The sequence below is a fragment of the Ranitomeya variabilis genome, chromosome 2 (genome assembly GCF_051348905.1).
Source record: "Ranitomeya variabilis isolate aRanVar5 chromosome 2, aRanVar5.hap1, whole genome shotgun sequence".
Classification (NCBI taxonomy): Eukaryota; Metazoa; Chordata; class Amphibia; order Anura; family Dendrobatidae; genus Ranitomeya; species Ranitomeya variabilis.
Genome location: NC_135233.1, coordinates 938559569 through 938573880, shown reverse-complemented (window position 1 = coordinate 938573880; position 14312 = coordinate 938559569). Strand labels below are relative to the sequence as shown.

General features: G+C 41.7%; 1 protein-coding gene across 1 annotated transcript in view; it reads left to right on the top strand.

Annotated features, from left to right (window-relative positions):
• Window positions 1-14312, top strand: part of ARHGEF26 (Rho guanine nucleotide exchange factor 26) — a 153927-nt gene that overhangs the window by 123180 nt on the left and 16435 nt on the right. Inside the window, exon 12 of the mRNA XM_077290718.1 lies at window positions 8737-8943. Coding sequence (XP_077146833.1) covers window positions 8737-8943 — 207 coding nt within the window. The remainder of the gene's footprint in view (window positions 1-8736; window positions 8944-14312) is intronic.

Genomic DNA, 14312 nt, shown 5'->3' with positions numbered 1-14312 from the left:
ACCACAGCTCCTGGGCAGGGGGGCGGAAAAAAAGTATACAGAAAGCAAACAAAGGTTTTGCTTCTTTTGCCAGCTTTATGTCAGAAAAAAAATTTGAACATTTTGGTGTAACCTGTCATTTTTTCATTCAGAGGTTAATGGGGCTTGGCTTGGGGTTAGCTGTCTTGCAGCGACGAAGCTCTGAGTAACCTAAAGTGACTGCTGCAGCCGGTTACTGGCCTCATCTTTATTTTGCTGGCCATGCTAACCTCACTGCTGAGGCCGGTGGTTGGTTGCAGTAGTTATATGAAGATAAGCATGCGACTGTAGAATGTCATCGCTGCAGGATAGCTATAAAAGCCTGTATGACCTCTAAGCCACAGCATGGCCGAGGATTATCAGCTGAGTAGGAGTTTCTATTTTTGTTATTTTATTTTATCCCGTGACATTTTTATTTTATTTTTTTTAAATCTTGCAGCCCCTTCATATAAATTTAGTACTGGGATGCAAAGGGTTTGGATGTAGTATCACACAAAAGTTACTCTATTTCTGTTTTTGAAGACTTCAGAGTTTCAAATTTGGTGTTCAAATGTTGGTAAGGTAACCTGTAAGTGTGCTACCTGCTTACTTCCCATACTCACAATTCTCGACAATTTAGACGTTTTGGGGGCCTGACAGTAACATTGTCTAAGCTGCGATCCAATAACACTTCATATACAAATGCCCCTTCATAGACTACAGTGTGACCACAGCTTCTGTCATGTCCTATGGACACTGTCAGACATTGTCCTTCTGTGTTTTCATGTGAAAAGCAGGAGCCATGTACATGTTGGCCTAATATTAGCTTGGCTCCTTCTGCCATTTTTGCTCAGCTGAGCACCAGGAATGAAAACTTCTAAAATGTCATTACAGGGCTTATCCTTGTCTTTTGAGTAAATTAACTGTATAAATATCTTTGTGCAATTTTTTTGTGATGTTTTGCAGTATTATTTCCATTGTATCTACGTCTGGGATGAAAGCAAAGGCTATATAACATAAGAAACCCTAGATTTCTTGTCCCACAGTCGGAAGCAAACTGCAGTCTTGACTGCTAATCTGTGAACACACACGTCATGCTTTCTTACTCGCACTTCTGTAGAAAAGGTTTTGATATGTTTAATGTAATTGCTCTCTTGTCTTACTGGTTAAACAAGATCACAGTTGATTTGTAGTAAATGTTTCCTACAATAAATGCGATACCCCACAGAATCGCTCTTCCCATCTCTGGATCTATTGCTGGGCAGCACGAGTTGTCTCACGTTGTGTAGTGGCGCCATCCTGACCTGTCTAAGGCTATGGCACTACTAATGAGTCCATGCTGTTTATATATTATCAAAAAAGTGCACCTGTCATGCTCACCCATAAATATGAGCAAAATTGTAACGAGGTTACCTCTTTTAATATACTACTTAAAGGGAACCTGTCACCCCCAAAATCGCTGGTGAGGTAAGCTCACCGGCATCAGGGGCTTATCTACAGCATTCTGTAATGCTGTAGATAAGCCGCCGATGTTACCTGAAAGAGGAGAAAAAGACGTTAGATTATACTCACCCAGGGGCGGTCCCGCTGCAGTCCGGTCGGATGGGTGTCTCCGGTCCGCTCCGGCGCCTCCCATCTTCGTTCCATGACGTCCTCTTCGGGTCTATGCCGCGGCTCCGGCGCAGGCGTACTTTGTCTGCAAAGTACTGCAGTGCGCAGGCTCCGGAAAGGTCAGAGAGGCCCGGCGCCTGCGCACTGCAGTACTTTGCTCTGCCCTCAACAGGGCAGACAAAGTACGCCTGCGCCGGAGCCGCGGCGTAAAGACCCGAAGAGGACGTCATGGAACGAAGATGGGAGGCGCCGGAGCGGACCGGAGACACCCATCCGACCGGACCGCAGCGGGACCGCCCCTGTGTAAGTATAATCTAACCTCTTTTTCTCCTCTTTCAGGTAACATCGGCGGCTTATCTACAGCATTACAGAATGCTGTAGATAAGCCCCTGATGCCGGTGAGCTTACCTCACCAGCGATTTTGGGGGTGACAGGTTCCCTTTAAAAAAGATAATTTCAACTACTCATGGATGATGAGCAATCCCGCATAACAAACTCTTTTATTTCCAGCTCTTTTTATTGCTTCATTGTTTTATAATTTGTAATCATGCAAATGCTTAGGAAAACTACTTCCATCTTAAGTACTGGTCTGCCAGTGTGAGATGGTCCAATCACCAATGAGTAATGACACAGGCCCGAAATGTGTCCAGATAAGCTTTAGCTAATCTGAACAATTAACTCTATTATATGCCCTCCGCTAGTCATATGCTGAGTCCATAATGAATGTAAATTTAACCCAGATTACTATATCTCTCCAAAATGTATGGACCCATCTTGTACCTTTTTTATCTTTTATGCCCCAGCAAGTTCTGAAGTCTTGTAATGACAGTCTGGCAATTTCTGCTCCTGATCACCAATAAATCTATTAATATTGGTACAGTAGTGTTCAAAATAATAGCAGTCCAATATGACTAATCAGATTTATCACTGTTTTAGGTAAAACTTATATTACCATGTGTCAAACAATATACCAGTTGGTGCAGTAGATTCTCAGAAATCCAATAGACTCCGCATTCATGATCTGCATGTTTTTGAGTTTGTGTATTAGAATAATTAATTGAAAGGGGGGGGGGGGGGGGTGTTCAAAATAATAGCAGTGTGGAGTTAAATTAGTGAGGTCAATCATTCTGTGAAGCCAGGACATGTTGTACATGCATTTCTCTGTGAAAGCCTGAGAAATATGGGTCGTTCGAGACATTGTTCAGAAGAACAGCGTACTTTGATTAAGAAGTTGATTGGAGAGGGTAAGACTTATAAAGAAGTGCCGAAAATGATCGGCTGTTCAGCTGAAATGATCTCCAATGCTTTAAAATGGAAAGCCAAACCAGAGAGACGTGGAAGAAAACGATGGATGGAAGAAGAGCCATAACGGCAAAGGCTCAGCCAATGATCAGCTTCAGGATGATCAAAGACAGTTTCAAGTTACCTGTGAGTACTGTGACAGACAGTACTGAAGCTAATCTCCTAGCAAGAAGTCCCAGTGTTAAAAATAAAAATAAAATGAATAAATAAAAAAAACACGTACTGAAGCACATACAATTTGCCAAAGAACACATCAACTGGTCAAAAGAGAAATGGAGAAACATTTTGCGGACTGATGAAAGTAAAATTGTTTTTTTGGGGGGGGTTCAAGGGCCATAGACAGTTCGTCAGATGACGCTCAAACTCTGCATTCAAGCCACGGTACACTCTGGAGACAATGAAGCATGGTGGTGCAAAAATCATCATATGGGCATGTTTTTCTTACTGTGGTACCGGACCTATTTACCCCATACCAGGGATCATGGACCAGTTTGCATATATTTAAATACTTGAAGATGTCATGTTGAATTACACTGAAGAGTATATGCCCTTGTTGAAACGGATGTTTCAACAAGACAATGACCCTAAACACACCAGTAAATGAGCAAAATCTTGGTTCCATCCAACAAAATTGAAGTTATGAAGTGGCCATACCAATCTGTGAACCCTAATCTGATAGAACACTTGTGGGGTGATACAAAAAAATTCCATTTCTGAGGCAAATGTCAAAAATTATGGGATGTAGTAAAAGCATCCTGGGCTGGACTAACAGTTAACAGGGGCCAGAGGTTGGTTGACTGTATGCAACATAGATGTGAAGCAGTTCTAAAAAACTGTGGGTAACAACTAAATAGTACGTTAGTGATTTATAGGAATGTGAAATCCTCACAAATCAATTACATGTTGTGAGTTTGTAAAGACAAATGCAGACAATGCTATTTTTTAAAACAGCACAATGTTTGTTTGTTATTTCCTGTAAAGTACCATATATACTCATGTATAAGCCGACCCAAGTATAAGGCGAGGCACCTAATTTTGTCACGAAAAACTGGGAAAACTTACTGATTTGAGTATAAGCCGGTTATGCATTGTCCCCTAATCCCTACTCTGGTGTGTATGGCTCCTTAATCCCCATCCTTGTCTGCATGGCTCCTTATCCCCATCCTTGTCTGCATGGCTCCTTATCCCCGTCCTTGTATGCATGGCTCCTCATCCCTGTCCCGGTATGCATGGTTCCTCTTCCCTATCCTTGTGTGTAAGGCCCCCATGACAAAAGCATAAAAAAAATAAAACTAAATATCCTACTTGCCTTCCCTGCGTGCCTTCGCAGCTTCTTGTTCTGGTGTCAGCAGCTCCTATGGCCGAGCGATTACACGCTCATTTAAGGTAATGAATATTCACCTCTCTCCACGCCTATGGGAGTGGAGAGGGGTAAATATTCATTACCTTAATGAGCAGGCACCCGTGATAGCCCAGCAGCTGCTGGAAGCTGGCAGCTGCGGCTGTAACTGTGTGCGCTATAAGAGAAATGAATATTCATTGCCAGTGCAGTGAATATTCATTACTCTTTAGCAGCGGGCACAGGCTTTATAAAGCCTCAGCAGCCGGCTCCTGTGACCCACTGCTCCACCGCTCCCACTCCCCCGCCACCTTCTGGGACATTGACTCGTGTATAAGCCGAGAGGGGGTGTTTTCAGCACAAAAAAATGTCGCTTATTTCTTAGAAGATAAAAGGATTAGTAAACTTAAATTGGACATACCAGATTTTTCTCTTCCACGACATCATCTGTCGGTGCCTTCATACACATACTAGACTGACGGCAGAACCCATTGATATTGGCAGATTCAGCCAAAGTTTCTCTAATTTGTACTGGGGCCATGAACTTATATATTAGTATGAGTATATAAAGTACAAGCAGCATAGGGAAAGTATTGTTCATGTAAGGGTCCCTAAATATTTCTCATGATGATTGACATCAATGGTAAAGGAGCAATCTCCGTATTTTGGCAAAGCTGTAGAAAAGTTACAAAAGTACTTTAACTTTTACTTTGTTGGCTGTTGAGCTATACACCCATTATGAGTAGGAAACGGGGCTCATACATGGAACATATCCAAAATGTTCACTAAACTATGTAAGGTATTTTACACAGTCAAGTACTGTAATATAATACTGTTGAGGTATTCAGGCAAATTCGGAAACTTGAGTGGAGACGTATAAAGTAAAGAAATGTAAGGTTTAGCACTTGGGGTGTGATTACAAATCTGCTACTTGTTCATTTGGGACACAGAAAGGAGATGGAAAAGGATTTATAAGTACTAGTAAGCTGTAAACTAAAGCGCAGCCAGACAGCTGCTGCCATGGCCAAAAAGAGTGAGTGATACATAAAGTAGTGGCATAGAGACTCCTGAAGGAAGCAAAAGGCCTTAAATCAGCCACCTGTGTAATATTGTAGGCAGGTTTAGCTTATTTAAGCGGGAAAAATAGAAGATGTTGATGAGATTAAGTGTGACCTCTATTTATTAATTACGGGCTGAGTGCAGAAAAATTGAGGTTATAAAAAATAACTAAAAAAGGACCATACACATTATTGTTAAAGGGCTGTTCCCATCTATTCAAATCCGTCTGTGTGGTCAATGTAAAAACAGGCAACTTTCCAAATAACTTGTTGGTTAACTTTTCCCTCTTTCCCCCAAGATCTCTCATTTTATCATACATTGATTTTAGTTTATTGTCCATGCAACTGTGGTTTAGGATTAGTGGCCAACTACGCACAATTACTACAAACTTGTTTCTTCTGGGACCGGCAGGGATTGTACATTCTGGAGCATTTGTAATAACTTCTAATCCCAGCCACCTAACAGGGTCTACGAGGGGGATGGTGGCAACTGTGCTTACTATAGCTGCTTGTCATAATCACAGTGCCTCCGATGTTGCAGCGACTGGCAAGACTGGCTCAGGTAGTAGCCCCGGAAGCGTGCGTGTGACAGTGCTGTTGACCTGGACTGTCTGTCATTCGGTAGAGTCTGCTCATCCACCAACCGGAATGCTGGCAGGTTGGGCAGAGGTGCGCTCCTGTGAACTGGGCGGAGACTGAACAGTGAGCCCCTTTACAGAACTTACAGCAGATCTTCCTTTTTATGTGGGAATCTTAAGGGGATGTCCATGCAAATTCCAATAAAATTTTTCGCTATAAAATATGAAATGTTGCATTCATAACTTTTTGCCAAGTATTTTAAGAGCTGATGTTTGCAACAGTGGGTTTATGTGAAGAAAATCAGGAATGTAAGTGCAGGAGGTGTAGAGTTTGCTTTGGGATCTGGGCGATTTGCCAGTAACAATTGGGAGGAACAGTAAGTTATTCCTTTTGCCTTACATTTTTGAAGATTCTAGAACATGTCAAATAATTGACACTTTCCAAATAATTTGCAACAAAATGAAAATCACTCAATTTAGCGTCTTGTCGCCCAGGATTCACCATAAATGCTCACGTATATCCCTTATTCCTACTACATCTACAAGAAGTAATGGCATGCTGCATTAACCAACACTTCTTGCATGGGACAATCTACCTCCGCTTCATAAAAGCAGCAGGGGTGAGGTTTATTGTGCACATGAAGCTGAAGCAGCAGATGATTTGTGTGCTCCTTTTGCTTTGAGTTGTCCTTTACATTTCCATCGTGGAGAGAAGTTTGACTGACAAGCGCCCCTGAGCTGAAAGGTCTGTCTCCTCCACATTGTGTGGTGTTTATATGAAGGCGCTCTCAACCTTTACTTGGCAGCGGATCAGGAATTGCAGATGTTGCAGTGAATTTCATGTTAGTGTTTTGATTTCCTTCCAATGTGTTTCCTATCTGTGCCTTAAACAGTAAACAGGTAGTGACCTAATGTAAAAATGCTCCCAGAATAGCAAAAATAATCATTCGCTTTTCTTCCTCTTGTGCATCCTGTCCCCATAGTTGTTCTATATTAAGCCCCTTCTCTGATTTGAGAGCATTGTATAGCAGGGAGTACTTCTTTAAGGGGGTTTCTTCACTACCTCGTCAACCCCTTTTTAAGTGTAGTACTTCTTGAAAAATAAAAATAACAGATACTCCTCTCTGGAGTTCCAACTATGCTAGGGTTCGTGTGATGTCGTTATGTCACATGGGCCCAGTAGGTAATCAACGGCTGCTGTTGGGCTGCAGGGCTCACTTGACATAATGTCACGCTAGCCCTGAGAGACCCGAAATGGTGTCAGTGTGGAAGATGAGTGTTCTTTTTATTTTAAAAGGGGGAGTATTTCATTTAAAAGAGGACAATCCTTTAAAAAAGCATTCCATTGTTTGTTTTTAGTTTTCCTATATCTGTATCGGCCAACTAATTCTGTCTCACACTGCACTCTTATATACAGGGTACTTGCGTCCATTTCGTTTAACCTCCTGTTTTCTTTCCTTCAGCCTCAATCTTGATTCCTAGCTCTCATCCTGCATCTTATGTTCTTTTAATCCCGTTATTCATCAGTACATTATCACCTTACCAACTACAGCCAGTACTATCTACCTCTTGTGGTAATACTGTTCTTTTCTGTCCCTCTGTAGTCTCCTAAATAAGATAATAAATGATCAGTACACACCAAGGGATACTGAGCTTTGATCTCCTGCATTATAACTGAATGACAGGAGCTGTGCAGTCATCATCATTATTATTTAATATGAGCACTTAAGTGATACAATCCATGAGATTGTATGACGCAGACATCTCCGCTAATGGAGAGTGTGACCCACTTCAGAGAATATTAAGCCATGTAATTCCAAAGGGTCACCATGAGATCACATGATCCAAATTTTAAAAAAAACGTATAGGATTAATTTTCAGCTAGAAAGGGATCACTAAAGAAGGTAACACTATAACACTATTATATACAGTGAAGGAATAGTGGCAGAATGAATTAAAAAAACAACAAAAGCTGGAGTGCTGTTTTAATTTTGGGACTTTTACTCATATGTATTTCGTCCCATCTAGTTATGTCCACCAATGGATCTTCTAACTATATGGATCATTTCATAGAGAAATATACGTGACTGCTGTCATGCAGCCATTCTCTGGGCCATGCTGATGGCAGCTTGATCAGAATGTATCTGCTGACAGGTTCCCTTTTATCATATATTTTCAACCTACCATTCAATATATGGCTTATAGCTGAGGGTCTCTTCGTAAGGAATCTTAGTTGTGTTGCTAAACTCAATTGGCCCATGTGCTTTTCAAAACTGCTGCAAACAACTCTGTGTGGTTTTAGAAAAAATTGGATGCCATTTTTTTTTTTTAAAGTGAACCATCCACCTTTTAAAGATGCCCTCCTCCCGTCAAAGGTTTATCTTATTAATATGTTGCAATCATGATATTATATGGCACTGTGTAATTACAGTTACTCATTTTGCCTTTCTACCCAGCTAATTCTTGTCTTTTTTCAGCTCTATGTGGAACCAGGAATTCTCTTTTCCCAGCATGAGTACTGAGTCCCTGCCAGGGACTTTTGCAGTGACTCATGACTCATACAGGGAAAATGTACCTCCTGTTTCTACATAGAGCTTAAAAGGATTCAGCTAGTCTGTTTTTAATCACACAATGTCATAGACCTAATGGAAAAGAGAATGATTAACTGGGCAGAAGGGGAAAATAAGCAATTGTAAGTACACAGTGCTGTATAATATGATGATTGCAATGTATTAAATGAATAAAAATGTTGATGGAAGTGTTCTTTAAAGTGCAGTCTAATCTACTGTCACCATGTCATAGAGGAAAAAGAGATGTGTAGATTAATATATACAGTTCTGTTTTGTTGCAGTGATGAGAGTTACAATGTGACAGACTATTCCATGTTGGACCAGCTCCATGTTGAGCAGTGTGACAATGAAGAACCACCTTCTCCTTTAAAGAACAGTACGCCCATCCTATACTCGAGACAAAGCTCTGCAAACCACCTGTTCACACTCACCATCCGAAGCAATTATGCAGGAGACGAGGTGGAGATGCTGTTGGGAGCTGAGACTTTGTAAGTATAGATCAGGACTTGAATCATTTCACTTGGGGAAAAAACCTCAAAAATGTCAAAATGACAATCCATATGACAGTCCATATGACATCCATTCTTGTCACTTCCTGCTGTGTGTCATATCTAAACAAAATATTATTATTTTAATAAAAATCTCTCAAATGTCTGGTTTGAACTATGGTGCCCTGTAAAAGTGTGTGCACCCCTGGTCAAAATTACTGTTATTATGAACAGTTAAGCAAGTTGAAGATTAAATGATCTCTAAAAGGCCTAAAGTTAATGAACACACATTTCCTTTGTATTTTAGACCAAAAATATATATATAACAACTTGTAAAGACTTTGTGTTGCCAGCCAGGAGTCTTTCAATTCTTCTTTGAGGGATTTTCATCCATTCTTCCATGAAAAATTCTTCCAGTTCTGTGAGATTCCTGGTCATGTTACATGCACGGCTATTTTGAAGTCTAGCCACCGATTTTCAATGATGTTCAGATCAGGGGACTGTGAGGGCCATTGTAAAACCTTCAGCTTGCTCCTTTTGAGGTATCCTATTGTGGATTTTGACAGTGTGTAGGATCATTATCCATTTGTAGAAGCCATCCTCTTTTTAACTTTAGCTCTTTTTTTTTTACAGATGGTGTTATGTTTGCATCAAGTATTTGTCGAAATTTTATTGAATCCATTCTTTCCTCTACCCATGAAACGTTCCCCATGCCATTGGCTGCAACACAACCCCAAAGCATGATTGATCCACCCCCATGCTTACCTTTTGATCATTGTGGCCAAAAGTTATATTTTAACCTCATTGGTTCACAGGACCTGTTTCCAAAATGCATCAGACTTGGATGTTCTTTTGCATACTTCTGATGCTGAATTTTATGGTAAGGACGCAGGAGAATTTTTCTTCTGATGACTTACATGAATTCTATTTTTGTGCATGTGTCTCTGAACAGTAGAACAATGTACCACAACTCCAAATTCTATTAAATCTTTTTGAAGGACTTTTACAGTCAAGTGGGAGTTCTGATTTGCCGCTCTAGCAATCCTATGAGCAGCTCTCACTGAAGCTTTGCTTGGTCTTCCAGACCTTATCTTGACCTCCACTGTTCCTATTAACTGCCATTTCTTAATCACATTTCGAACTGAGGAATGTACAACTTGAAAACGCTTTGCTATCTTCTTATAGCCTTCTCCTGCCTTGTGGGCCTCCATCATTTTCAGAGTGCTAGTCAGCTGCTTGGAAGAACCCATGGCCACTGTTTTTTGGCACAGGGTTAGAGGAGGCTGGGTTTTTGTCAAGCAGGGAAATTTGCATCACCTAGCCTTTCCTAACAATGATAGTTAGGGTTGAGCGAAACGGGTCGGCAATTTTCAGAAGTCGCCGACTTTTGGCAAAGTCGGGTTTCATGAAACCCGACCCGACCCCTGTGTGGGGTCGGCCATGAAGTCGGCGATCTTCTGAATCTGGAATCGGAATTCCGATACCGATTCCCGATATGTTTAAGATATCGGGAATTGGTATCGGAATTCAGATTTAAGTGTAAAATAAAGAATTAAAATAAAAAATATCGCTATACTTACGGGCCCTGGTACTAACCGGGAACCTTCCTTCCTTAGAATCAGCCTTCCAGGACCTTGCGGTGACGTCGCGGCTTGTGATTGGTCGCGTGGCCGCCCATGTGACCGCTCGCGCGACCAATCACAAGCCGCGACGTCACCGTGACGTCACCGAAGGTCCTGGAAGGGCTGATTCTTAGGAAGGAAGGCTGCCGGAACGAAGCGGAGGGTGAGTATATTCCTATTAGGTATATACTCACCCTCGGACACGCCCTGCTTCTTTCCGGCAGCCTTCCTTCCTAAGAATCAGCCCTTCCAGGACCTTCGGTGACGTCACGGCTTGTGATTGGTCGCGCGAGCGGTCACATGGGCGGCCGCGCGACCAATCACAAGCCGCGACGTCACCGCGACGTCACCGCAAGGTCCTGGAAGGCTGTTTCTAAGGAAGGAAGGTTCCCGGTTAGTACCAGGGCCCGTCAGAGGGTAAGTATAGCGATATTTTTTATTTTAATTCTTTATTTTACACTTAAATATGGATCCCAGGGCCTGAAGGAGAGTTTCCGCTCCTTCAGACCCTGGGAACCATTGGAAACCCAATGCACTGCATTGAGTTTCGGCCGACCCCGACCCCGACTTTTTTATAGGATCGGCCGATTTCACTCGACCCGACTTTTGAAAAAGTCGGGTTTCGTGAAACCCGACCCGATCCTATAAAAGTAAAGGTCGCTCAACCCTAATGATAGTTACCAAGCCATAACAAGCTAATTAAGGTCTGAAACCTTGGTCAAAGTTATATGAGCATCTACATCTCCAAGGGTGCCCAAACCTTTCCATTGACCCATTTTCCTTTTTGTAATTTTTAAAATGTAAAAAATTTACAATATATATATTTATTGCCTAAATAACAAAGGAAATGAGTCATCTTTATATTTAGCCTTTTTAGAGATCATTTCATCTTCAAGTTGCTTAATTGTTCACAATAACAGTAAGGTTGACCAGGGGTGGCCAAACTTCTACATGCCACTGTATATGGGTATTTGTATGTGCCGAGTATAGCTCCTCTTTAAAGGAAGCCAGATTATATAGTCCTATTTGTGGGAAGCTTCTTTAAGTATAGAAACACATGAATTTTCAAGTCACCAGATATTCCCCAAATGTTTCCTTTATTTCATTCTGTCAAAAAATAAATCCATGGCAAGCATGATGCAATAAAGTAAACATTTGAGGAATATCTGTTGCCTTGGAAATTCACTTTTCAGTTCTGTTAAAATGACTAGATTGTGAAGTTGCTTCCAAAAAAAAGCAGAAATCTTTCAGGAGTGGTGTGAGGATTCTGATACAGACCTCGCAACATGTTATAGAGCAGGAGATGCTAAACCAATATTTGCAATGGGAAAATATTCAACATTGTAATTTATTGATCCAAACGTCTGCAATTTTCATGCTGGACTCCATCCAGTAGTACATAGTCCATTCATAAAGTGAATGCTTTCATTCATTGATTAGGACCGCCCACTGGACTCCTGAGCCCATAATTAGCAGAGGATCAATAGAACAAATATTCATACTGAACCTTTTCCCTTGAGACTATATATCAATATGCTCAGCTCATCTTGTTCTATAGCCTGCCTATTGGATAGCATTTGTAAAGGTAATGGCCAGAAAACTTTAAAGCCCCCAACCCTAAAAAAAAAAGCTAATTTAGTAGACTGTATAGTGTAGCCCTGCTAAAGATCAGCCAGTCAATTTCTTTGTGTCCCAAGAGTGCCGCTTCAGCAGTCATTTGCACTGGTACACTACACTGACCTTTCAGTCAGCAAGGAGAGGGTGCTGCCAGTTCGGGAATACAACAGAGGCTGAGGAACTGTAAGCGAGGGCGTAACAATCACAGTCACAGAGGGAGCGACCGGGCACGTGTGGGAAGAGGCCTGCCGAAGACAACACGTATGCCTGTTGGGGGACATATATATACCAGGATGGGAGACCTGCATACCAGGTAGGGCCTGTATTGGGGACATACTGTATATACCAGGAAGGAACCCGGAATAGGGGAACTTAGTGCTGGATGGGGGGGCATTAATACATAATGAGGGAGGGGGGTCAACATATATATCTTAATAGGATGTAGAATGCTACTAAGACCCATACTTCTGACCAACATATGGGAGTGCGGTGGGGAGGGGGCAAGCCCAAATCTTGCAGTGGGGCCCATTGGACTCCAGTTACACCTCTGGCTGTGTATCATCATGTCTCAATGCACTTCCAGACTTAACTGCCAAGCCTGGCTTCTCACTGCTGAAGCAGGACTTTGAGGACATAAAGGGATCAACTTTCTTATGTTTTAGAAGGCTACACAGTCATATTAACAGTTTCGGGGTAAGAGCTTCTGCCAGGTTCCCTTTAACTTGACACAATTCAGGAAAGGTTGCTTATAATGTATTTATGCTAAGACTATCCTGATTTTAAGATTAGATTTAAGACATTTTTCACTCCAGATGTTGAAACACTACTTCAGCCCTGCACATTCTTGTGTTGGAATCTGTGCAGTGCTTTGTTGGGTGTGTAGCACGTATATGGCAGGGATTTCTATGGGGTTCTGTGCAGCAGGACAAGACATCCAGGCCAGATCTAAGTGAAGAATGAGTGGAGTAGAACATCTTTATGTGTCTGGTCCATGTGTTATGCCATATACAGTATACTGCATGTATACAGCAGAGTGGCGTGTACAGAACACATCTGCTCATAATCACAAAATGAAATCAAGGTACAGATGTCGGTTGATGTGACTGCATTGCTATAGGATTCATACATACATACAAATACTCTCACATTGTGAGCTTGCTAAGTTTTATGTGAACGTTGAATACATACACTTTGAATTGCATTACTGCTATATACACTACACTTGTGAAATTGGGACGCTTAACTCACATGTTGGCTTATTATATGTGCACATCAAATATACCTTAGACTAGGTGCATCCAGTGCCTGTGCAAATAGCCTATAGTATAGCCTTAGGCCACATTCACCATACGGAGGCCAAGAAGTGTGCTCTTCTGTCCTCCATCTGGCATGTATGCTTTCCTATACTGAGAGCTACTACAAAGAAATATATGCCTTGTGCTATACATTTCTTTACAAAGAGTCCCTATGGTTGAAGTATGCCTTAGCATCCATCCCAACAGTGGCCACCTACGAGTCTGTTCCCGGTAAAGGCCACTAACGTAGTGCGCACCGAGCCTAATTGCACTCAAAGTGAGGTTGTATTTCTTTGTACTCTAATGCAATACGTTCACAGCAACCTGTCCATTTATTTCATTTTACCAGGATGTGCTTATGAGTTTGGTTTCTTTTCTAGCATACATTAGGGGGTAAGTGACTGCCTCCATATTGGCAGAACACTTCTCATATCTGTCCCAGGCAGTTTTTAAATAAAGTTGGATCCTATCTGCCTTTTTAACCTGTAGGCCATGGCCCAGGAGGTCAGTCTGATGGTGACCCATCTATAGAGATTGCATTGTGTTGGCAGATAGCGCAGTTTGGCCAAATTGTGTGATGTGAGCCTAGGCTCTCTATTTTAGAAGTGTGGTCGATATAGCAGTAATTCACTGTTCATATAACCTAAGTGCCCTCACAGTGCTGGGGTATTTGAGAATAGTGATATTTGTCACACATAATTCTGCAATCTATCCTTATCACATACATCACAGCCATGGTTCCTGAGAGATTGTAGACTTCTCCTGGGTAGTATAGACAGGACTGGCATGAAGCAGAATCTTTGGCTCCTTTCATAGGATAGGAGTCTGTAATCAT